The sequence below is a fragment of the Dendrobates tinctorius genome, unplaced genomic scaffold (assembly GCF_039654945.1).
Source record: "Dendrobates tinctorius isolate UK_male_01 unplaced genomic scaffold, ASM3965494v1 ptg000033l, whole genome shotgun sequence".
Taxonomy (NCBI): domain Eukaryota; kingdom Metazoa; phylum Chordata; class Amphibia; order Anura; family Dendrobatidae; genus Dendrobates; species Dendrobates tinctorius.
Window position 1 is genome coordinate 9,051,075 of NW_027361701.1, and position 26,941 is coordinate 9,078,015.

Here is a 26,941-nt window from a genome sequence, read left to right on the forward strand (position 1 = left end):
TAAGACATGCATTGGAAAAACAGAGAAGGACAAATCCGGTGATAGTGACACAATCAAACACTACATATGCTGCTTACATCTGAGTCTTCTAGGGGACTTATCTCTGAATTATATAAAAGATTATTGCCTGCCCATCTGGAGACATATCCACTGACTGCTGTTAAGAATAAGTGGGAACGGGACGTTGGCCCCGTGACTGAGGACCAGTGGTCCGATATTCTAGAACAGGTCCCTAAAATGGCGGTTTCTGAGTGCCAGCGGCTTTCGCAAATATATCTCATTCACAGGGTATATAAAACACCCAGCTTATTATTTAAAATGGGACTTAGGCCCAATACACAATGTGTTAGGTGTGGGCAGGATGATGCCCACTTGATGCATGTTATGTGGGAGTGCGGGCACATTGGGGATTTCTGGAGGCAGACCCTGGGACTCATAGCCCAGGTATACCATATTACAATACAACCGTCACATCGTCTATGTTGAATTTGTGGGAGGAGGGGGTTGACCCGGACTCTGCAGTGGCCCTGGGGGTAGCACATATCCTGTATCAGGCAAGAAAGATCTGCATATCATTGGTTGGATCCTATGCCACCAACATTGTCAGAGCTTAAAAATAAACTAAATAATGTCATTAGATTGGAAAGGGGGGCTTATTTAAAAAGAAAAGCATTGGGAAAGTTTTACAAAATTTGGCAGCCATGGATGGAGTCACCGGGTCTCCCCTCGGGCGCACTGGTACGGGATGTGATGTTGGACCAGTTGCTGTTGTGCTTGCGGTGATGGGGTGCTTGGGGAGCAAAAATAAAGTCTAGTGTCCTTTGTGGCGAAGCGGATTTTGAGTGGCGCGGTGGGAGGGGGCTGAGGGATCGGACCTGATATCCGCGGGGGGCCAAATATGATGTGGGGTGGCGCGGCTGGCGGGGATGGTTTTCCCACTGAACTGAGGCACTGATGTATAATTTTGATTTTTGTTTATTTGTGGAGCCATGTTGTTTGTAGGCTCAATTTATGCAAATATCTGTGTTTTGAGATTTTCTTCTTTTTATTCTTACACAGGAGGAGTTTTACCATTTAAATAATATCTGCTTTCAATGTAATTTTTACTAGCTATATAAGAGGTCATATTCTTTCTGTATTGATTCCTGAATGTTTAATAAAAAAATATCTGATTCAATCTATACATACATATCTATAGAGGAGTATAGAGCCCCGCCCACTCCGCATAGCCACATTCACTATAATATCCCACATCATCCCGTCAGCCAGAGCTACCAGGCTACTACCCCTAATATCTCACATCATCCTGTCAGCCAGAGCCACTGGACTACTACCCCTAATATCCCACATCATCCCGTCACAGCCGCCGGACTACTACCCTAAATATCCCACATCATCCCATCAGCCAGAGCCACCAGATAACTACCACTAATATCCCACATCATCCCGCCACAGCTGCCGGACTACTCCCCCTATTATCCCACATCATCCCATCAGCCAGAGCACCTAACTACTACCCTTAATATCCCACATCCTCCCGTCAGCCTGGTGTCAGAACCAGAGCGCTGAGTGGAACGGTCCTAACTTCCATACCGGGGATCCCTTTAAGAGAAGCCTGGGGTCAGAACCAGAGCGCTGAGTGGATTTGTCCTGACTTCCATACCAATGATCCCTTTAATAGAAGCCTGCAGTGAAAATCAGAGCACTGAGGGATTTACCCTAACTTCCATACCGGAGATCCCTTTAAGAGAGGCCTGGGGTCAGTACCAAAGCACAGAGTGGATTTGCCCTCACTTCCATACCGGAGATCCCTTTAAGAGAGGCCTGGGGTCAGTACCAAAGCACAGAGTGGATTTGCCCTCACTTCCATACCGGGGATCCCTTTAAGAGAGACTGGGATCAGAACCAGAGCGCTGAGTGGATTTGCCGTGACTTGCATACCAATGATCCCTTTAATAGAACCCTGGGGTCAGAATCAGAGCATTGAGGGGTCTGCCCTAACTTCCATACAGGAGATCCCTTTGAGAGAGGCCTGAGGTCAAAACCAAAGCGCTGGATGGATTTGCCCTGACTTCCATACCGGAGATCCCTTTAAGAAAGGCCTGGGGTCAGTACCAAAGCGCAGAGTGGATTTGCCCTAACTTCTATACCAATGATCCCTTTAAGAGACCCTGGGGTCAGAACCACAGAGCTGAGTGGAACGGTCCTAACTTCCATACCAGGGATCCCTTTAAGAGAGGCCTGGGGTCAAAACCAAAGCCCTGGATGGATTTGCTCTGATTTCCATACCAATGATCCCTTTGACCCCTTCATGACCAAGCCTATTTTGACCTTAATGACCAGGCCATTTTTTGCAATTCTGACCAGTGTCCCTTTATGAGGTAATAACTCAGGAATGCTTCAACGCATCCTAGCGATTCTGAGATTGTTTTTTTCATGACATATTGGGCTTCATGTTAGTGGTAAATTTAGATAATTTTTGCGTTTATTTGTGAAAAACAATCAGAAATTTGGCGAAAATTTCGCAATTTTCACATTTTGAATTTTTATTCTGTTAAACCAGAGAGTTATGTGACACAAAATAGTTACTAAATAACATTTCCCACGTGTCTACTTTACATCAGCACAATTTTGGAAACAAAATATTTTTTTTGTTAGGAAGTTATAAGGGTTAAAAGTTGACCAGCGATTTCTCATTTTTACAACAACATTTACAAAACCATTCTTTTAGGGACCACCTCACATTTGAAGTCACTTTGAGGGGTCTATGTGGCACAAAATACCCAAAAGTGACACCATTCTAAAAACTGCAACCCTCAAGCTACTCAAAACTACATTCAAGATGATTATTAACCCTTCAGGTGGTTCACAGGAACTAAAACAACATGGAAAGAAAAAATGGACATTTTAATTTTTCCAACAAAAATTTTCTTTTAGCATCAATTTTTTCATTTTCACATGGGCAACAGGATAAAATGGATCCTAATATTTGTTGGGCAATTTCTCCTGAGTACACCAATACCTCATATGTGGTCATAAACCACTATTTGGGCGCACGGCAGGGCTCATAAGGGAAGGAGCGCCATTTGACTTTTTGAATGGAAAATATGCTGGAATATTTAGCGGTTGCCATGTCACGTTTGGAGAGCCCCTGTGTGCCTAAACATTGGAGCTCCCCCACAAGTGACCCTATTTTGGAAACTAGACCCCCCCCCCCCAAGGAACTTATCTAGATGCATAATGATCACTTTGAACCCCCAGGTGCTTCACAAATTGATCTGTAAAAAAAAAAAAAAAAAAAAAAAGTACTTTTTTTTTCCACAAAAATTTGCTTGTAGCCTCCGTTTTTTCATTTTCACATGGGCAAAAGGATAAAATGTATCCTAAAATTTGTTGAGCAATTTCTCCTGAGTACACAGATACCTCATATGTGGTCATAAACCACTGTTTGGGCGCACGGCAGGGTCCGGAAGGGAAGGAGCGCTATTTGACTTTCTGAATGGAAAATTAGCTCCAATCGTTATCGGACACCATGTCGCGTTTGGAGAGCCCCTGTGTACCTAAACATTGGAGCTCCCCCACAAGTGACCCCATTTTGGAAACTAGACCCCTTATGGAACTTCTCTAGATGTTTAGTGAGCACTTTGAACCCCCAAGTGCTTCACAAAAGTTTATAACAGAGCAGTGAAAATAAGTTTTTTTTCCTCAAAAATGATTTTTTAGCACGCAATTTTTAATTTTCACAAGGCTAACAGGAGAAATTGGACCACAAAAGTTGTTGTCCAGTTTGTCCTGAGTACGCTGGTACCCCATATGTGGGGGAGAACCACTGTTTGGACTCATGGCAGGGCTCAGAAGGGAAGGAGCGCCATTTGACTTTTTGAAATGCAAATTACTTCTAATCGTTAGCAGACACCATGTCGTGTTTGAAGGGCCCCTGTGTACCTAAACATTGGAGCTCCCCCACAAATGACCCCATTTTGGAAACTAGACCCCCTAAGGAACTTATCTAGATGCACAGTGAGCACTTTGAACCCCCAAGTGCTTCACAAAAGTTTATAACACAGAGCTGTGAAAATAAAAAATAATTTTTTTTCCACAAAAATGATTTTTAGCCAGCAATTTTTTATTTTCACAAGGGTAGCAGGATAAATTGGACCCCAAAAGTTGTTGTCCAGTTAGTCCTGAGTACGCTGGTACCCCTTATATGGGGGGGAACCATTGTTTGGGCACACGTAAGGGCTCGGAATGGAAGTAGTGACGTTCTGAAATGCAGACTTTGATTGAATGGTCTGCGGTCGTCGTTACGTTTGCAGAGCCCCTGATGTGCCTAAACAATAGAAACCCCCCACGAGTGACCCCATTTTAGAAACTAGACCTCCCAAGGAACTTATCTAGATGCCTGGTGAGCACTTTGAACCCCCAAGTGCTTCACAGAAGTTAATAAAGCAGAGAAGTGAAAATTAAAAAAAAAAAAAAAAAAAAAAAAAAATTTCCACAAAAATAATTTTTTAGAACCCCAATTTTTATTTTCCCAAGGGTACCAGGAGAAATTAGACCACCAAAGTTGTTGTGCAATTTTTCCTGAGTACGCTGATACTCTATATATGTTGGGGTAAACCACTGTTTGGGCACACGTCGGGGCTTGGAATGGAGGGAGCACAGTTTGACTTTTTGAACGCAAAAACGGCTGGACTCAATGGTTGCACCATGTCGCATTTGGAGACCCCCTGATGTGCCTAAACAGTGGAAACCCCTCAATTCTAACTTCAACCCTAACCCCAACACACCCCTAACCACAGCCCTAACCCCAACAAATCCCCAACCCTAACCCTTATTCCAACCCTAGCCCTCTTTCCAACCCTAATGGAAAAAAAAAAAAATAATTTCTTTATTTTGTTTGTTCCTGCCTATGGGGGTGATAAAGGGGGGGTTTATTTACTTTTCATTCTATTTTGATCACCGTGAGAGTTTATCACAGTGATCAAAATGAATGAAAGGAAATTGCAGCCTGCGGGCGCACTGCGCATGCGCCCGCCATTTTCCAATATGGCGGCGCCCATGGTCCGGGACCGCGGGACACCGAAAACCGTAGCGGCACTCGGTGAGAACCGGGGGGTGGGGACGATCAGAAGGCGGGGGGAGCGGAGGGAAGGCGGGGGGGGGGGTGGCAGATGATAAGATGACGGCGGCGGCACATCGCCGCTGTCATTCAGTGGCGGGGGGCAGATCGCCCCCGTTAACCGGTGGGGTGGGGTCGGATCGGTGTCACCAGCCATGTCCAATGCTACAGCTGCGTCGGATATGGCTGGATTGTAATATTTCATCAATTTTCATTGATGAAATTACTATCGCTCTGATTGGCTATTTCACTTTTAACAGCCAATCAGAGCGATCAAAGCCACGCCCCCCGTGGTGAAGTACAAAGCCCCCTGTATCTGCGGGTCAGGTGACCTTTCAGTGATCTAGGTCACCCGACCCACAGGGTGGCTTTAAAGTCATGACGCCACATAGGCGTCACTGGTCAGATTGGTACCAGTTTTCAAGACGCCTATGTGGCGTCATTGGTCGTGAAGGGGTTAAGAGGGAAGATGTGCCTACGGGATGGAGGATGTGTGATGGGGACATGGGCAGGGAGGGGGGGGGATTCATTTCTGTCATGTGCTCTCTGCTCCTTTCAGGGGGGCAGACAATGGCTGGGAGCTTATGTTCCCGAAGATGCTAGATTTCTCCCACCATGTCAGTGTCTGCTGAGGTGTTGTCAAGTGGGAAAACTTGCTCATAGCAACCAACCAATCACAGCTCAGCTACTTTTAACCAGCTCTGGTGAAATAAGAGATGCTTAGAGATTAGTTGCAAGGAAAACTGTTGCTCATAGCAACCAATTACAGCTCCGCTTCTTGTGAACAGCTCTGGTAAAATGAAAGATGCTTCATGATTGGTGACACACACACACATACATTCACTTTTATATATAGATAGATATCTTCCTCTCTCTGTAATAGATATATAATATATATATATATATATATATATATATATATATATATATATACACACATATATATATATATATATATATATATATATATACACACACACAGTGGGGCAAAAAAGTATTTAGTCAGTCAGCAATAGTGCAAGTTCCACCACTTAAAAAGATGAGAGGCGTCTGTAATTTACATAATAGGTAGACCTCAACTATGGGAGACAAACTGAGAAAAAAAAAATCCAGAAAATCACATTGTCTGTTTTTTTTTTATTTTATTTGCATATTATGGTGGAAAATAAGTATTTGGTCAGAAACAAAATTTCATCTCAATACTTTGTGATATATCCTTTGTTGGCAATGACAGAGGTCAAACGTTTTCTGTAAGTCTTCACAAGGTTGCCACACACTGTTGTTGGTATGTTGGCCCATTCCTCCATGCAGATCTCCTCTAGAGCAGTGATGTTTTTGTCTTTTCGCTTGGCAACACGGACTTTCAACTCCCTCCAAAGGTTTTCTATAGGGTTGAGATCTGGAGACTGGCTAGGCCACTCCAGGACCTTGAAATGCTTCTTACGAAGCCACTCCTTCGTTGCCCTGGCGGTGTGCTTTGGATCATTGTCATGTTGAAAGACCCAGCCATGTTTCATCTTCAATGCCCTGGCTGATGGAAGGAGGTTTGCACTCAAAATCTCACGATACATGGCCCCATTCATTCTTTCATGTACCCGGATCAGTCGTCCTGGCCCCTTTGCAGAGAAACAGCCCCAAAGCATGATGTTTCCACCACCATGCTTTACAGTAGGTATGGTGTTTGATGGATGCAACTCAGTATTCTTTTTCCTCCAAACACGACAAGTTGTGTTTCTACCAAACAGTTCCAGTTTGGTTTCATCAGACCATAGGACATTCTCCCAAAACTCCTCTGGATCATCCAAATGCTCTCTAGCAAACTTCAGACGGGCCCGGACATGTACAGGCTTAAGCAGTGGGACACGTCTGGCACTGCAGGATCTGAGTCCATGGTGGCGTAGTGTGTTACTTATGGTAGGCCTTGTTACATTGGTCCCAGCTCTCTGCAGTTCATTCACTAGGTCCCCCCGCGTGGTTCTGGGATTTTTGCTCACCGTTCTTGTGATCATTCTGACCCCACGGGGTGGGATTTTGCGTGGAGCACCAGATCGAGGGAGATTATCAGTGGTCTTGTATGTCTTCCTTTTCTAATTATTGCTCCCACAGTTGATTTCTTCACTCCAAGCTGGTTGGCTATTGCAGATTCAGTCTTCCCAGCCTGGTGCAGGGCTACAATTTTGTTTCTGGTGTCCTTTGACAGCTCTTTGGTCTTCACCATAGTGGAGTTTGGAGTCAGACTGTTTGAGGGTGTGCACAGGTGTCTTTTTATACTGATAACAAGTTTAAACAGGTGCCATTACTACAGGTAATGAGTGGAGGAAAGAGGAGACTCTTAAAGAAGAAGTTACAGGTCTGTGAGAGCCAGAAATCTTGATTGCTTGTTTCTGACCAAATACTTATTTTCCACCATAATATGCAAATAAAATGAAAAAAAACAGACAATGTGATTTTCTGGATTTTTTTTTCTCAGTTTGCCTCCCATAGTTGAGGTCTACCTATGATGTAAATTACAGACGCCTCTCATCTTTTTAAGTGGTGGAACTTGCACTATTGCTGACTGACTAAATACTTTTTTGCCCCACTGTATGTAATAGGCAACAGCAGCAGACAATGGAATGGACCCTCTTGATGTATTCAATGATATCTATATACCCACATACAGTGCCTGCATGCCTTGCACTGATGTGTATATATCCACATACACTCCCCCTGCCTACCTAGCACTTCAGTCTACCGTATGTACCTCGTAATTAGGCCTTAAGAGGACTGTTGGTTTAGCTGGATATGTGGATTCAACGATGGTATACCCACAATAACTAAGGCTAGGTACACACTTGCATTTGGCAAGCGTGGGGAGGGCTGCGTACTGCCTTCCTTAAGCCCGCCTACTTCCGCACATCTTCCCTTAAGCTCCGCCTACTTCCGCATGCATCCTGCGTACCTATCTTTAACACTGGGTACACAGAGACATGCGTTGTATGCGTCCGCTTGTGGCGTTTTGACGTGCCCGCCGACCGCACGGGAACGCAACATGTTGCATTTCTGTGCGGTAGGCGGGCACGTCAAAACGCTGCATGCGGACACGTCTCTGTGTACCCAGTGTTAAAGATAGGCACGCAGGATGCATGCAGAACTAGGCAGAGCTTAAGGGAAGATGTGTGTAAGTAGGCGGGGATTAAGGAAGGAAGTACGCGGTCCTCCACACTCTTGCCAAACTCAAGTGCGTACCCGACTCAAGTGCGTACCCGGGCCTAATAAAAGCACAAATCTCTCCCTATCTCAGCGGCAGCTCTCCCTACACTGTGTGATTCCGGAGGAGACTGGGACAAGCAGGGCGGCGTCAGGTCGGATATAGACCTGATGACGCTGTGCGGCCAGCCAATCACTGCAATACCACAACAAAGATGGCTCTGACATTATAGTGCGTGACAGACAATCCCTACATGTGGATTGACGCTAAAGAGCGCCAAAATTGCAGGGCAGAGACCCGAGCTCCCGCCGAATAATCCCGGAAATGCTCGGTGCTCGCCGAGTACCGCGAGTACAGCGATACTCTTCCGTGCTCGCCGAGTACCGCGAGTACAGCGATACTCGGGCGAGTACCGAGTAGTGGCGAACAAGCTCACTAATCGCTACTTATTACCTTATTGTGTCATCCCAGTAGAACTTTTTTCTTGGACCCATCACTCTCTTTCCAGGCTTCTCTTCATCTTCATCCTCTGATGGGTTACGGTCACGATCATCATCACCTTGATGCCTATAGATGAAAAATACAAAAATCAAGCCAACATTTAAAGAGGACCTTTTCCCAGTTTGATCAAGTTAAACTAGCCCCATCATGAAATAATGGCTGAGGAGCTGAGTAAAACTTAATTTATATTTCTTTTAATTTCTTGTCTGTGTGGCAGTGATATTAGCTAGTAAAGTTTATATGCCAATTTTCACTAAAACTAAAAAGAAGTTAAAATGCAGTTTCTGGACGCATGTACTTTTCCCCTGCAGGACTTTATCCAATCATAAGCAGGAGGCGACACACAAATGAAGAAAACAAAAACATTGCCCCCAGAGAATGTCAGGCCTGCTGTTATCAACACACTTACTGACAACATCTATTGTGATTACAAACAGGGAAGGACAACAGAGCAGAGCTGTGCGTCACTACAAATAACTTCGTAGCTCACATCTTACAGCAGTCAGATTGGGGGAGGGGGAACAGCAATCTTCTACATTACTGGAAGAGATGATCCCATAAAAGAAAAATCTAAAAATTGCTCCAGACTGCAGGAAAGAACTAAGTATTCCAAGATAGCTAGAATACTGCCCCACATTCCTTTGGGACAGGCAATACTTAATTGCCCAGTGCCAGAGGAGCAGCAGTGGGTGACAGGAGGCAGAAGCCGGCTGCTGCGGCGGCTAAAAGCCTGTCCCTGATACTAAAGAGAAATGAATATTCACTCTTCCCCACGCCCCCATGGGGGGGGGGGGGGGTGACGCCTGTGTGGTGGGCAGAGGGCAGTGCAGCTGCTGAGACCAGAGCAGAGGGGTGGGAGTCAGGAAGAGAGGCGAGTGTTCTGCTTGTTTTTTTATAGTGTGTGTGTGTATGTATATATATATATATATATATATATATATATATATATATATATATATATATATATATATATATATATATATGTTCTGTAGGGGGGCTGCATTGCTACATTATACCCTATGAGGGGGGGACCACGTTATATTCTGTGAAGGGGGCTACATTATGATCTGTGAGGGGGCTACATTGTATTCTATGGGGGGGCTGCATTATATTCTATGGGGGGATAAGCATTATATTCTATGAGGGGGCTGCATTATATTCTATGAGGGGGGGGCTACATTATAGCGTTTGGCGCAGGTCGCCGCACTGTCAAAAGGACGCATGCGGCGGCAAAATCATGCCTGCGTATCCAATGCTAAAGATAGGGTACACAGGCCGCATGCAACGGCGTGCGCCCATAGGTGGAGCTGACCGGAGGAGGCACAGCAGGGGGCAGAGCTTCACGGCGAGCGTCCGCTGAGCCTCCAAACGCTAATGTGAAATCAGACTTGGATAAAAGAGAACCTAGACATTTTTGGTGTCTATGAACTCGTAATGACCTAGAGAATCATAATGGTAGGTTAAGTTTTAGCATTTAGTGAACCTGGCAAAAAAAAGCCAAGCAAAAAAACAAGTGTGGGATTGCACTTTTTTAGCAATTTCACCGCACTTGGAATTTTTCCGTATTCCCGCAAAAAATATGCCCTCACATGGCCATACTAACGGAAAAATAAAAGTTATGGCTCTGGAAAAAGGGGAGAGAAAAAAAAGCAAAAATCACTCCGTTCATTAATGGGTTAAACCAAAAATTATCAAAATATTAAAACAAAGAACTATTAAGTCAGAGTGCTTCACAAACGTGCAGGGATATGCATGGCATACCAGTATAAACATAAGTTGATCAAGGTTTTTCATGAAGGTGACATTTTGTGGTTAAATTAACCTAATGTGTCCATAGCTGATATACAACCACCCTGCATGACATGGTTTAATAGGTGTTTTAGACCATTTGTGTGTTCAGAGTCTGATCATCACAATGTTATGGTCAGGAATTAAATAACTTACAGAGTGGGCGTTGGTTTGGAGCCTGCCCCACACTGCACAAGGACAGCACGGGTGCTGATTTTTCCAGTACCGGAACTATTAGGACGTTTCAAGGGGGCCAAAAACAGCATTATCTATGAACATTAAGAGTCCTCGGTAGAGGAGCAGATTTTTCTTTTTTATAAGACATCAATAATTATTATGGTTTTACGTGAAGTAAAATTGTTTAGATCAAGTAGTGATAATTGTGTCTATATCCAGCGTAGGATCTGCCCGCTTGCAAATATTATCAGAAACTGAAAGTAACCTTACTGTAACACAAGACACTGACACTTATTCTACAGCTTGTATTCACATCTTGTGTTACAGGTAGCCCGACAAAAGTAATTTACCATATATGTAGTCTTCTTATCCCCCCTACTTTGTAGCTTCCTTAACCACTTCATGACCGCCAACGGTAGATAAACGTCGGCGCTAGTAGGGCTTTGTGCAGCGCCAACAGTCTACGGGTTGGCGATTTTGTGCTGATTGGGACCCCCATGTACCTTACAACGAGGGAACTCTGGCCCACGCTTTCTGTGACCCCCGACCTCATCGAGACCTGATTGGTTCAGGTCCTGATGACATCAGCGTGACACCAGCCAATGAGACAAACCACTGGGAAAGTTTGTTGTAGCAACAGACTTTCCCGGGCGATCTGCCTCATAACACTGATTCTCCTCTGTTCTCCTTTCAGCGATCTTGTTATATAATAATAAAAAATAAAAAAAGAATCGGCAGGTTAGGTTTAGTGTTAGGCTAAAGTTAGGCCTAGGGTTGGGATTAGGGTTATGGTTATAGTTATAGTTAGGGGTGTGTTGGGGTAAGGGTTGGAATTAGAATGTGAAGCACGTAAAGGGTTAATTAACTTCTTGAATGTGGTTTTGAACACCTTGAGGGGTGCAGTTTTTAGAATGGTGTCACTTTTGGGTATTTTCAGCCATATAGACCCCTCAAACTGACTTCAAATGTGAGGCGGTCCCTCAAAAAAAAAAAAAAAAAAAAAAAAAAAAAAAGGTATTAGACCTACCAGTAATTATGTTTCCAAGAGCCCATCCTGACAGCACCATGGAGGACCTCCTCCTCCTCCTTACAGGGACAGGAAAGCACACGAGAGGTTAAAAGATCCCGTCCCACCCCTTTCCCTCAGGGATTTTACGAGTACCACAGCATGGATAATGCAAATAACACTTTAATGACAATGATATTACAGCATATGACATAACATGAACAGGGAGGGAACTACCAGTGCGGTCAGGATTGACTTCTGGAAACATCATTACCGGTAGGTCTAATATCTATTCTCCAGGACGTCCACCTAACAGCACCATGGAGAGTACCAAAGCACCTCCTCAGGGTGGGATTACCGCCTGGAGAACCTCTCACAAATGCAGTCTGTTGACCAGATAGCACATCAAGCTTGTAGTGCTTGCAGAATTTGTCAAGTCTGGCCCAGGTTGCTGCTCTATAGATTTGATCCACCGAGGCACCCGCTCGCTCAGCCCAAGAGGCCGATACTGCCCTTGTAAAGTGGGCCTTTAGAGTATCTGGCGGGTTGGCGCCTTCAGATTGGTAGGTGTTTGAGATTACTGAGTAATCCATCTTGCGATAGATGCCTTAGAGGCTTTTTTCCCCTTGTTTTTACCCCAGAAAAGGAAGAACAGGTTTGGGTCAATACGCCAACTGTGGGTGGCCTTTAGGTAGTCTATAACAGCACGTCTCACATCCAGCGAGTGGAGACTGTTCCTTCTCATTACGGGGGTTGTCACAGAAGGATGGTAACACTATCTCCTGGTTTAAAGTTTGGCAAGAGGCTACATTCGGAATAAACGTCGGGTCTAATCTCAGGATTATACGGTCTTCTCTGATTTGGAGATATGGGTCACTGGTGGACAGGGCCTGGATTTCCCCTATTCTTTTAGCCGTGGTGATGGCTACGAGAAAAGCCGTCTTCCGAGTGAGAGCTGAGATGGACATCTCTTCACTGGGGACATAGGGATTCCTACATAGGGATCTGAGGACCAAGCTAAGGTCCCAAGGCGGGGTGAGCTGCCTGATCGTAGGGCGTAGACGTTGTGTGGCCCTTATGAATCTTACTACCCAAGGATTAGAAGCCAGAGGGTAATCAAGGAAGGAGCTCAAGGCCGAAATATGGACCTTTAAAGTGCTGGGCTTAAGGCCTTTATTAAAAACTGACTGTAGGAAGTTTAGGACGCTAGGGAGGTCAAGGGTACCCGCCACGAAGTTGGACCTGCCACCCTCCAAATAGAACCTCTTCCACATCTTTAGGTATATTGCGGATGTAGCCGATTTCCTGCTGGCCTGTAGGGTAGATATGACCTGATCTGATAAGTCCTTTGCCTTCAGGATGTCCCTTTCAGGATCCAAGCCGAGAGGTGAAGTCTTGCTGGATTCGGGTGACGGATCAGGCCCTGGTGGATGACATCTTTCTTCAGAGGGTGCTCGACTGGGCTTTCCACTGCCATGGCCCCAAGTAGGGGAAAACAGCTTCTTCTCGGCCAGTATGGGATGACCATAATCACCTTCGCGTGGTCATTGCGGATCTTCCTGAGTACCGCCGATGAGTGCCAGTGGTGGGAACGCGTAAGAGAGGGGTTCTTCCCAGAACTGGCTCAGGGCATCCATGCCTTCTGGGTGGTCCGCCGGGTTCAGGGAGTAGAATCTGGAGACGTTTGAGTTTTTCCGGTTTGCGAATAGGTCTATTCTTGGGGTCCCCCAACGCTGACACAGTTGGTGGAATATCTCCTCGTTCAGCTCCCACTCTGTCAGGCAGACCTGCGGTCTGCTTAGGTAGTCCGCTAACACGCTCTGGGAACCCTCCAGGTGAATTGCGGTTACTGAGAGGAATATTCTCTCTGCCCAGGAGAATATTCTCTCCGCTAGGGCTTGGAGTGGTCGATGCCTGGGACCTCCCTGGTGCTTCAGGACGAAACAGCTGTTACGTTGTCGGACAATATTCGGACATGTTGATTCTTCAGGATAGTCCAGTTTCGCCTCAGGGTTTCCCAGACCGCATAAAGTTCCCTGAAGTTGGAGGATTTGTTTCTGCTGTCTTCTGGCCATCTTCCTTGAAAGATCTTCCCTTCTACGTGGGCTCCCCATCCCCACATGCTGGCATCTGTGGTGACTACTACGTATGGAGAGATGGTCCATAGTACGCCCACCTGCAGGTTTTTGGGCTATGTCCACCACCGCAGTAATCTCTTCACCGGCTCTGGTAACTTCATGGGTTTGTCGAGTGAAGACTGACGCCAGTACCATATTGCGAGGATCTCCTTTTGTAAGGGTCTCGAATGGAATCAAGCCCATCTGACGCACGGAATGTATGCAGTCATTAGGCCCAGAACCTTCAATGCCTCTCTTATGGAGGCGTGGTGCTTCAAGAGTTCTTCGACTTTGTCTTAAATTGTCTCCTGCTTTTCTTTTGGTAGCAGGGATATCCTGAGTCTAGGAGAACGCCAAGGAAGACCTTCCTGCTCTCTGGTATCAGGTCTGACTTCTGCAAGTTGATAATCCAGCAGAGGAACTCCATTACTGTGATTGTTCGGTTTCTGTCTCGAAAGAACACTTCTTCGGATCCTGCGACCAGGAGGAAATCGTCTAAGTATGGTATAATCATCATTCCTTGGCTTCTCAAGTAGGCCACTACCTCCGCTACCAGCTTTATGAAGATTCGGGGGGCCGAAGCCAGCACGAATGGGAGACATTGGAACTGGAAGTGGCAGGTCCGGGTTGGTAGTCTGACTGAGAATCTTAGGAGTCTCTGGGATGAGGGATGGATCGGGACCTGATAGTAAGCACTCTTCAGGTCGAGGGTGCACATGACAGCACCCCGGTCTATTAGATGTATTGCTGACCGAATTGATTCCATCCGGAACCTTTTGTACCTAACCCAGGCATTTAAAAGTTTTAAATTTATAATAGTTTGGGCCTCGCTGGATGGATTTGCGATGGAGAACAGGGAGGAGTAGTGTCCCTTGCCCATCTCTGTCAGAGGAACAGGTACTATAACCGCTGAACTGACCATATCTTGTAGGTCTGTCCACATGGAGTCTGACGGGACTACGGTGGGGGAAATATATGTCGGGGGAGTGGAGAAAACCTCTATGCTGTTGCCCTCCACAATGGTTCTGAGGACCCACTGGTTGTGGGTAATCTGGGCCCAATTTTTTGCGAAGTGGCGGAGTCTTCCCCCGATACCTATGGCGTCATTGCCTCCTAGATCAGGAGGTTGACACGAAAAGGGAGCCCTTGCTTCTCCCACCCTGGCTGTGGGAGCTCCTGTAGGAGCCTCTGTTGGACCTGCCCTGGCTTCTAAAGTCAGGCTGTCTCCTAAAGAAGAATCCTCTCCAAAAGGACTGGGGCCGTCTTGGTTTTTCCTCTGGAAATCCTTTGTTTTAGCTCTAAGATGTTATCTAGGGTTGGCCCGAACACCCTTAGGCCCGAGAAGGGGATGGAGCATAGTTTGGCCTTTGAAGCGTTATGCCTCGACCAGGATTTAAGCCAGACCACTCTCCATGCTGCATTAGACAGGGAGCCATTCCTGGCAGCAAATCTTACTGATTTGGCCGACGTGTCTGACAGGAACACCGTGGCTGACTTCATGAGGGGAAGAGATGCTAGGATATCAGATCTAAGGGTCTTGCAGGTCAGATGTTCCTCCAACAGATGCATCCACAGGAACATAGATCTGACCACTGGGGTGGCTGCTAGGTTAGCTCTAATAAGAGCTGCAGAAGTCTCCCATGTCCTTTTTAAGAGAATGTCCGCCTTTCTGTCCATTGGGTCACGGAGGCTTGATGAGTCTTCGAACGGGATGGCGGTCTTCTTGGGGACCTTGGCTATAGGAACATCAATCTTAGGAACTTCTTCCCATAATCGTATTTCCTCAGGATCGAAAGGCAGTCGACCCTTAATATCACGGGACAGTACTAGTCAACATTCCGCATCTTTCCATTCCTCTAGGACCACAGCTTTGATGTGTTCGCTTATAGGGAACAGAGTCTCTGAGATGCGAGTCCCCCGAACATCAGATCCTGTCTAAATTGCGGCTTAGGGACTTCCTCGATCTGCATAGTGTTTCTCACAGCCTGGACTGTTGTGAATTTGCTTTCTGGCCTCCCTCTGGTTTCACTGAAAGTAGTGGAGCTGGTCAAATTGACAGAGAGGTTGCGAGTTCTCTTTCTGGGCTCCCTCTGGCGGTTACTGGAGGTAATGGAGCTGATCTGATTAACAGAGGCTTGCCACCTGATAATGAGGACGACGATTGGAGATCTGGGGTTTCAGATTGGGATTTTAGACAGCCGACTCCCTCTATCCCTGCTGGTGATTTTCTTCCTGCCTCCTGAGGTCTTTGTTTCCAGCTCAGTCCCTGCATGTTCAGCTAAGCGTTCATTTGCGATTCTGTTTACATTTGATCTGGATTTGTCTATCTCAGTTTTGTGTGGGTCAGCCAGCTCCGGCTGGGGCTGTGCTGAACCACCGTCCATATGTTACTGCTCGTGCTAGTTTGTTTTTGTCCCTTATTAGATTGACCTCTTTTTGCTGTGCTTTCAGAAAATACCAGTGCTGATTTAGTGGGCGAAGTCGTGCGACTTCAGTATTTTTTGCATCAGACGTGTTGGACTTTTTTGCAGGGTTTTTGGCGTGATTGCAGACAATATCTTTCCTTCCTTTCCTGCCTAGTCAATGTGGGCCCCATCATTTGCTCAGTCTATTTTCCTGCCTGCGTTTGTGTTTTCATCTTGTCTCACCGACAATATATGTTTGGGGGCTATCTATTCCGTTGGGGTGTGCTCTGGGGCAGTTTCGAATTCCCCTTTCTTGCTTTAGGCTTAGTTAGCTCTCCGGCTGTGCCGAGGCGTCTAGGATCATCGTAGGCACGCTCCATGGCTACTGCTAGTTGTGTGGATAGGATCAGGGGTCTGCAATCTGCTTAGTTACCAACCTCTCTGGTTTTCTGTGGCTTAGCTTGGGCTTGCTCTCCTCCTCGGTGACCCAATCATAACACTGGACCAACTAGTCCGTGTCCTCTGGCATAAACAGGTATTTTCTGCCCCGGTCCCGGCTGTCTGCTGGGATCTCTCCTTCCTCCTCTGGATCAGAGTCTCGGAAGTCGGAACCGTCAACAGAACTTGGTTCGGACTCTGGCTCTGCCTCCCCACCTTGGTCGCTTGCGGTACGGCCCTGGGCTGAGGGGCTGCTGCCTTGAGAGGCTAGACATGGAGGCCTGGACTTCCTCACGTATCAGGGATCTCAGAGGAGGGATGGCTGCTCATCTCTTATGACCATCGATGTACAGGGACCACAGAGGGCTTTGCCGTGGGTGTCTGGCAGCTTTACGTGGTATACAGGGCATCTGACCGATTATGCTGAGGCCTTGGCAGGGTCTTTAGTCACAGTCGGGGGGGGGGGGGCTGCTGGGGTTTCCTTATCCTAGTGGTGTAAGATATGGGTAGTCAGGTCAGTCCGTCCTGTGCTGCAGGGCTGGCTGTGAGGAGGGTGGTCTGCGCCAGGCGCACTTACCCCTCCATCTGCCGGAGCTTCTGCTTCCATTGCTGCTGCGTCCTGCTTTGCAGTCAGTCACTCTCCCCCAGAGCGCGCGCTGAGGTTCAAAACCGGCGTCCGTGACGTCACTGGAAGTGACGCGTGTCTTCTTGCAAGAGACAGGGAACCACGCGCCGACCACTTCCGCGTTCCAACCTGGACTGCTAGTTGTCGCCTGCTCCCCCGACGGCGCTTGATCGTGACGTCGGCGCCCACCAGGAAGCCCATGTGCCTGCGGGGACCGTGCCCGCACCGCTTCCATCCTGGATCCAGCAGTCAGATGTTTGGAGCTGAGAGCCTCCCACCGGGAGGAGCGGCTCCCTCCAGGAGCGTCTCCCTCCAGGAGCGTCGTCTTGCTCTCTGGCCTTTGGGGCAGAGGGACAGGGAAGTTTCGGCCCTGGACTTCTTGACAGGGGGAAGGCTTGGACTGGCCGCACGATCCCCCTGAGCCCCTCCGGTAAGCTTCCGCAGCTATCCTCTCGCGTGTCCCTCCATGCAGGGACAGGAAAAACACTGAGGGAAAGGGGGTGGGACGAGACCTTTTAACATCTCGTGTGCTTCCCTGTCCATGTGAGGACGTCCTCCATGGTGCTGTCAGGTGGACGTCCTGGAAAATGGTTTTGTAAATTTGGTTGGAAAAATGAGAAAAATCGCTGATCAACTTTTAACCCATATAACTTCCTAACAGAAAAAAATGATGTTTTAAAAATTGTGCTGAAAAAAAATAACATTTCACATGTGTACTTTACAACTATTTTGTGTGATATGACTCTGATTTAAGGGTACAAAAATTAACCCCTTTACCCCCAAGGGTGGTTTACGCGTTCATGACCGGGTCAATTTTTACAATTCTGACCACTGTCCCTTTATGAGGTAATAACTCTGGAACACTTCCTTGAATCCCGGAGATTCTGACATTGTTTTCTCGTGACACATTGTACTTCATGTAAGTGGTAAAATTTCATTCAAATAACTTGCATTTGTGAAAAAAAAAAAAAAACACGGAAATTTGGCGAAAATTTTGCAATTTTCCAACTTTCAATTTTTATGCCCTTAAATCACAGATATGGCACACAAAAAACTTAACATTTCCCACATGTTTACTTTATATCAGCACAATTTTGGAACCAAAATTTTTTTTCTTAGAAAGTTATAAGGGTTAAAAGTTAACCAGCTATTTCTCATTCTTGCAACACCATTTTATTTTTACGGACCATATCACATTTGAAGTCACTTTGAGGGGTCTATATGATAGAAAATACCCAAAAGTGACACCAATATAAAAACTGCACCACTCAAGGTGCTCAAAACCACATTCAAGAAGTTTAACAACCCTTCAGGTGCTTCACAGGAATTTTTTGAATGTTTAAAAAAAAAAAAAAATGAACATTTAGCTTTTTTCACAAAAAAAAGTTACTTCAAGTCCAATTTTTTTATTTTACCAAGGGTAACAGGAGAAATTAGACTGCAAAAGTTATTGTGCAATTTGTCCTGAGTACGCTGATACCTGATATGTGGGGGGGAACCACTGTTTCGGCGCATGGCAGAGCTCAGAAGGGAAGGAGCGTCGTTTGACTTTTACAATGCAAAATTGGCTGGAATTCAGATCGGATGCCATGTCACGTTTGGAGAGCCCCTGATGTACCTAAACAGTGGAAACCTCCCACAAGTGATCCCATTTTGGAAACTAGACCCCCCAAGGAACTTATCTAGATATGTGGTGAGAACTTTGAACCCCCCAGTCCTTCATAGAAGCTTATAACGCCCGGGCATAAAAATAAAAAAAATCATTTTTTCCACTAACATGATCTTTTAGTCCAATTTATTTTCTTTTCCCAAGGGTAACAGGAGAAATTGGACCCCAAAAGTTGTTGTCCAATTTGTCCTGAGTATGCTGATACCCCATATGTGGGAGAAAACTACTGTATGGGCACACGTCGGGGCTCGGAAGGGAAGTAGTGACGTTTTGGAATGCAGACTTTGATGGAATGGTCTGCTGGTGTCATGTCGCGTTTGGAGAGCCTCTGATGTGCCTAAACTGTTGAAACTCCCCACAAGTGACCCCATTTTGGAAACTAGACCCCCCCCCCACGGAACTTATCTAGATGTGTGGTGAGCATTTTGAACCCCCAAGTGCTTCACAGAAGCTTATAACGTCCGGGCGTGAAAATAAAAAAAAAAACATTTTTTTCCACAAAAATGATATTTTTGCCCCCAATTTTTTTATTTTCCTAAGGGTAACAGGAGAAATTGGACCCCAAAAGTTGTTTTGCAATTTGTCCTGAGTAGGCCGATACCCTATATATGGGGGTAAACCTCTGTTTGGTCGCATGGCAGAGCTTGGAAGGGAAGGAGCACCATTTGACTTTTTCAACGCAGAATTGGCTGGAATTGAGATCAGACGCCATGTTGCGTTTGGAGAGCACCTGATGTGCCCAAACAGTGGAAACCCCCCCAATTCTAACTTCAACCCTAACCCCAACACACCCCTAACCCTAATCTCAACCCTAGCCCTAACCCAAATGGGAAAATAGAAATAAATACATTTTTTTAATTTTAATATTTTTCCCTAACTAAGGGGGGTTTGATTTACTATTTGTGGCGGGTTTTTATGTTTGGCAGCTGTCGCACGCTAAAAGATGCTTTTTATTGTAAAAATAGTTTTTGCATCACCACATTTTGAGAGCTATAATTTTTCCGTATTTTGACCCACAACGTCAAGTGAGGTCTTATTTTTTGCGGGACAAGTTGACGTTTTTATTGGTACCATTTACGGGCGCGTGACTTTTTTGTTCGCTTTTTATTCCGATTTTGGGACGCAGAATGAACAAAAACCAGCATTTCAAGAATTTCTCTTCGGGGGGTGCGTTTACACCGTTCCGCGGGCAGTAAAATTGATAAGGCGGTTTTATTCTTCGGGTCAGTACGGTTACAGCGATACCACATTTATGTCGTTCTTTATGTTTTGGCGCTTTTATGCAATGAAAACCATTTTATATAAAAAATATTTATTTTTGCATTGTTTTATTCTGCAAGCTACAGTTGTGGCCAAAAGTATTGACACCCCTGCAAATCTGTCAGATAATACTCAGTTTCTTCCTGAAAATGATTGCAATCACAAATTCTTTGGTATTATCTTCATTTAATTTGTCTTAAATGAAAAAACACAAAAGACAATGAAGCAAAAAGCAAAACATTGACCATTTCACATAAAACTCCAAAAATGGGCCAGACAAACGTATTGGCACCCTCAGCCTAATACTTGGTTGCACAACCTTTAGTCAAAATAACTGCGAACAACCGCTTCCAGTAACCATCAATGAGTTTCTTACAATGCTCTGCTGGAATTTTAGACCATTCTTCTTTGGCAAACTGCTCCATGTCCCTGATATTTGAAGGGTGCCTTCTCCAAACTGCCATTTTTAGATCTCTCCACAGGTGTTCTATGGGATTCAGGTCTGGACTCATTGCTGGCCACCTTAGAAGTCTCCAGTGCTTTCTCAAACCATTTTCTAGTGCTTTTTGAAGTGTTTTGGGTCATTGTCCTGCTGGAAGACCCATGACCTCTGAGGGAGACCCAGCTTTCTCACACTGGGCCCTACATTATGCTGCAAAATTTGTTGGTAGTCTTCATACTTCATAATGCCATGCACACAGTCAAGCAGTCCAGTGCCAGAGGCAGCAAAGCAACCCCAAAACATCAGGGAACCTCCGCCATGTTTGACTGTAGGGACCGTGTTTTTTTTCTTTGAATGCCTCTTTCTTTTCTCCTGTAAACTCTGTTGATGCCTTTGCCCAAAAAGCTCTACTTCTGTCTCATCTGCCCTGAGAACATTCTTCCAAAACGTTTTAGGCTTTTGCAGGTAAGTTTTGGCAAACTCCAGCCTGGCTTTTTTATGTCTCGGAGTAAGAAGTGGGGTCTTCCTGGGTCTCCTACAATACAGTCCCTTTTCATTCAGACGCCGACGGATATTATGGGTTGACACTGTTGTACCCTCGGACTGCAGGGACAGCTTGAACTTGTTTGGATGTTAGTCGAGGTTCTTTATCCAACATCCGCACAATCTTGCGTTGAAATCTCTTGGCAATTTTTCTTTTCCGTCCACATCTAGGAAGGTTAGCCACAGTTCCATGGGCTTTAAACTTCTTGACACTGCGCACGGTAGACACAGGAACATTCAGGTCTTTGGAGATGGACTTGTAGCCTTGAGATTGTTCATGCTTCCTCACAATTTGGTTTCTCAAATCCTCAGACAGTTCTTTGGTCTTCTTTCTTTTCTCCATGCTCAATGTGGTACACACAAGGACACAGGACAGAGGTTGAGTCAACTTTAATCCATGTCAACTGGCTGCAAGTGTGATTTCGTTATTGCCAACACCTGTTAGGAGCCACAGGTAAGTTACAGGTGCTGTTAATTACACAAATTAGAGCAGCATCACATGATTTTTCGAACAGTGCCAATACTTTTGTCCATCCTCTTTTATTTTTGGTGTGGAATTATATCCAATTTGGCTTTAGGACAATTCTGTGTTTTGCTCGCGGACTCTCCTCTCTCCATCTTGGCCAGCTCCACTTTGGTCCACTCTGCCATCTCCATCTTGGCTATCTCTATCCTGGTCCGCTCTGACATCTTTTCCTTCAGATCAGTACGCACATCAGCCATCACCTCTCGTATGAGCTCTACTGCAGGGTTTGGGCCATAGAACGCCAGTCTGTTCTTTACCTCCCTCTGGAATTCGGTCTCCTCCACAGTCACATTGGGGGGCGCTGCACTATCGTGTTCCATGATGGCTGCTATCAAATCCGCATTTGTTTTGTTGCTGGCTATCAACCCTCAGGTTTCTACCAGATCTTTTAATGTAGTCCTCTTTAACTTCTGGTAGTTATTTTCCATTCATTCCTTTCCTCCTGTAGAAGCGGTATCATCCCGCCGCTGCCACCAGTGTAACGGGGTCTACAAAGCTGGAGTACCTCTTTCAGTACCACCCCATGTTTTTCGGAGGTCCACTCTGCATTGGCTGGAGTCTGAATGAATGACGCTGGCAGGAATTCCTTGGTTACATGGGCGCATATAAAAGATCACTGCTTCTCCACGTATTTCCAGTATGACAACACTTTACTCACAGGACACAGAATATATCACACAGATACAGAGGGCAGGCCAATAGAAAAGCGGCAGACCAGACATGCATTACAAAAGCCGCAGGTGGCCGGAGCCTGCCGATGTTTACTGTGGGAATTACAAAGGTGGGGGGAGGGCGGACAAAAGGAGAATATCTTGTCCCCTCTGCCCAGGGGCGCAGGCTGTGGGCTGATGCATTAGGGACATGCATCTCACATAGAACCTATTATACATACATATAACTGCACAACATATTCTGGGTGCTGAGTGGTTCTGTAGCACGTAACAGCAGGTCATTACGGACGCGGCGATACCAAATATGCGTACTTTTATTGTTTGTTTTTTATTACCAAAAATGAATTAGGGAATATTTTTTTTTTTTTTTTTTTAATGTAGCGATTTTTTATAAATTGTTTACACTTTTTTTTTTCTTTAACTTTATTACAAATGTCCCAGGAGGGACATCACTGTCATGTGACAGATCGCTGATCTGTCACATCACAGATCGCTGTGACAGATCAGCGATCTGTCACAGACAATGCAGCAGACTTCCTCATGCCTGCGCTCAGCAGGCATGAGGAAGACGCCTCCCTTGCAGGCCCCCGAAGGTCCCCGGCGCCATATTGGATCCGGGGACCTACAAGGAAGAAGGCCCCCGCAGGAGCGCTGTACATCGCGCTGCTGCGGGAGGCTCAGGGAAGCACGGAGGGAGCCCCCTACCTCCCGATGCTTCCCTAAACCCCCGATATACTGCGATCGTGTTTGCTCGCAGTGTGCCAGGGGTTAATGTGTCGGGGGCGGTCCGTGACCGCCCCTGACACATAGTGCCGGGTGTCAGCTGTGATAATCAGCTGACACCCGGCCGCGATCAGCTGCGCTCCCCCCCGTGAGTGCAGCTGATCGCGCTAGATGTACTATCCCGTCCATGGGCACAGGGGCCCGGGTCCCATGGACAGGATAGTACGTCTGATGTCAGAAAGGGTTTAAAAAGTTTGAAAATTGCAAAACTTTCAAAATTTCGGCAAAATTTCCTTTTTTAAAAAAAATAAACTTAAGTCATATCAAAGAAATTTTACCATTACCATAAAGTACAATATGTCACAAGAAAACAATGTCAGAATCACAGGGATCCATGAAAGCGTTCCAGAGTTATTACCTCATAAAGGGACAGTGGTCAGAATTGTAAAAATTGGCCCGGTCACAAAGGCAAAAACAGGCTCTGGCACGAAAGGGTTAAAAATCAGTGCAAGATGCAAGCAATAGAGGGGAGACTAAAATTTTTGTATGCAGCAGAGTGGTGTCTGTATATGCAAGTATTCAGCAAAGTGGTGTGTGTACATACATATGTACACTCACTGGCCACTTTATTAGGTACACCTGTCCAACTGTGTGTTAAGACTTAATTTCTAATCAGCCAATCACATGGCGGCAACTCAGTGCATTTAGGCATGTAGACATGGTCAAGACAATCTCCTGCAGTTCAAACCGAGCATCAGTATGGGGAAGAAAGGTGATTTGAGTGCCTTTGAACGTGGCATGATTGTTGGTGCCAGAAGGGCTGGTCTGAGAATTTCAGAAACTGCTGATCTACTGGGATTTTCACGCACAACCATCTCTAGGGTTTACAGAGAATGGTCCGAAAAAGAAAAAAAAATCCAGTGAGCGGCAGTTCTGTGGCCGGAAATGCCATGTTGATGCCAGAGGTCAGAGGAGAATGGGCAGACTGGTTCGAGCTGATAGAAAGGCAACAGTGACTCAAATTGCCACCCGTTACAACCAAGGTAGGCAGAAGAGCATCTCTGAACGCACAGTGCGTCGAACTTTGAGGCAGATGGGCTACAGCAGCAGAAGACCACACTGGGTACCACTCCTCTCAGCTAAGAACAGGAAACTGAGGCTACAATTTGCACAAGCTCATCGAAATTGGACAGTAGAAGATTGGAAAAACGTTGCCTGGTCTGATGAGTCTCGATTTCTGCTGCGACATTCGGATGGTAGGGTCAGAATTTGGCGTAAACAACATGAAAGCATGGATCCATCCTGCCTTGTATCAACGGTTCAGGCTGGTGGTGGTGGTGTCATGGTGTGGGGAATTTTTTCTGGGCACTCTTTGGGCCCCTTGGTACCAATTGAGCATCGTTGCAACGCCACAGCCTACCTGAGTATTGTTGCTGACCATGTCCATCCCTTTATGACCACAATGTACCCAACATCTGATGGCTACTTTCAGCAGGATAATGCGCCATGTCATAAAGCTCGAATCATCTCAGATTGGTTTCTTGAACATGACAATGAGTTCACTGTACTCAAATGGCCTCCTCAGTCACCAGATCTCAATCCAATAGAGCATCTTTGGGATGTGGTGGAACGGGAGATTCGCATCAGGGATGTGCAGCCGACAAATCTGCGCCAACTGTGTGATGCCATCATGTCAATATGGTCCAAAATCTCTGAGGAATGCTTCCAGCACCTTGTTGAATCTCTGCCACGAAGAATTGAGGCAGTTCTGAAGGCAAAAGGGGGTCCAACCCCTTACTAGCATGGTGTACCTAATAAAGTGGCCAGTGAGTGTATGTAGCACACCTGGTTGTGCACTTTCAATCCTTACAGCAGTAGTAAGTACTGTGTGTCTACTCTGCATGTAGCAGAGTGGTGTGCATAATGTGGATGCTGCACGGAAACTTGGCAGGAGCTGCCTAGACCTCTCTATTAGGCATTTCTTACATAGAGCCCATCATACTTCGCAGCACTTTGCAGACATTATCGCTGTCCCCATTAGGGCTCACAATTTACATTCCCCATAAGTAGGTCTATGGAGTATGGTAAGAAACTGGAGAAACCAGACGAAACCCATGCAAACACAGAGAGAACATACAAACTCATTGCAGATGATATCCTTGGTAGGATCTGCACCCCAAACCCTAGCATTAACCAGTGAGCCATTGTGTTGACCTATATTACATCCCTTTTCTAACTCCTGGTGATCTCGACCTCTCTGCTTGTTTACAACCACAGGAAATGTTTAATTAACAGGAAATCCTATTGTCTGAGGTCCAAAAGGATTTGAAATTATAGTAAGGTACATCCCTGTAGTCCAAAAATAGCAATTTCTTTGAATGCAAATCTTCCTGCTATTTAAAGCATGACCATTTTAATTTTTATTTCATAGACCAATAGTACACATGAAACATAGATTTTTGTGACAAACTCACCGTAAAATCCTTTTCTCCGAGACGCTCATTGGGGGACACATACTATGGGTGTATGCTTCTGCCGCTAGGAGGCTGACACTAAGTGAAAAAAAGAGGTTAGCTCCTCTTCCGTCGTATACACCCTCGCCCCTATTGCGAGCGGAACTCAGTTTGGTGCCAAAGCAGTAGGAGGACAACATAATCAGCCTTAATACAGGTACATGTCCAGAAAAGGACCACCCTTATATCACAAATAAATGCTGGCTAATAGGGTGGGTGCTGTGTCCCCCAATGAGCGTCTCGGAGAAAAGGATTTTACGGTGAGTTTATCACAAAAATCGATGTTTCTCCTTCGCCTCATTGGGGGACACAGATACTGTGGGACGTCCTAAAGCAGTCCCTGGGTGGGAGATTGACTCACCGATCCAAGCTACATGCACCTCTTGTTTAAAGGTGCGCCACCGCTGCTTGGAGAATCCTTCTACCCAGGCTCGCATCCGCCGAGGCCTGAGTATGACTATCATAATATCTGGCAAATGTGTGCAGGCTGGACAAGGTTACTGCTTTGCAAACCTGTTCCGCCAAAGCCTGATGCCGAAGCGCCCACTGCCCGAGTAGAGTGCGCTCTGATCCTTGCTGGAATCGGCGTGCCTCTAATGCGGTAGGACTCCTGAATAGTCAAACAAATCCATCTGGCTATGTCGATTTTGAGGTAGCGAGTCCCTTCCTGCGCCCTTCGGGGAGCACGAACAGCGTGTCCATCTGCCAAAAGAGTGCCGTCCGTGACACGTACTTCCAGAGGGCTCTTACCAGGTCTAACGTTTGAAGAGCATTTTCCACACGGCGCACCAGTGCTGGACAAAATGAAGGCAAAACAACATCTTCATTAATGTGAAAAGAGAATACGACTTTCAGCAGAAAAGGAGGGTCTGGTCTGAGGACTACCTTATCCTTATGGAAAGTGAGGAACGGAGCTCGACAGGATAGGGCTGCCAGCTCTGAAGCCCGCCTGATGGAAGTGATGGCCACTAGGAACACCACTTTCCAGGAAAGGTACCTCAAAGAGATATCCTGAAGCGGTTCAAATGGAGCTCTCTGCAGAACACTTAGGCCATGTTAAGGTCCCAGGCGTACATAGGCGCCTTATAGGGAGGTACCAAGTGGGAGACTCCTTGAATGAAAAGTCTTCACCTGCAAATTGGCAGCAATTCTGTGCTGGAACAGGACTGATAAGGCCGATATTTGTCTCCTGAGGGAACTTGGGGCAAAGCCCGAGTCTATTGCT

The 26,941-nt window shown here is 46.0% G+C and overlaps 1 protein-coding gene across 6 annotated transcripts in view; it reads right to left on the reverse strand.

The window, feature by feature from the left end:
• Positions 1-26,941, reverse strand: part of UBN2 (ubinuclein 2) — a 236,664-nt gene that overhangs the window by 87,552 nt on the left and 122,171 nt on the right. For all 6 annotated transcript variants that reach the window (XM_073572986.1, XM_073572985.1, XM_073572984.1 and 3 more), the window contains one exon: positions 8,766-8,879. In XM_073572986.1, the coding sequence (XP_073429087.1) occupies positions 8,766-8,879 (114 nt within the window). The remainder of the gene's footprint in view (positions 1-8,765; positions 8,880-26,941) is intronic.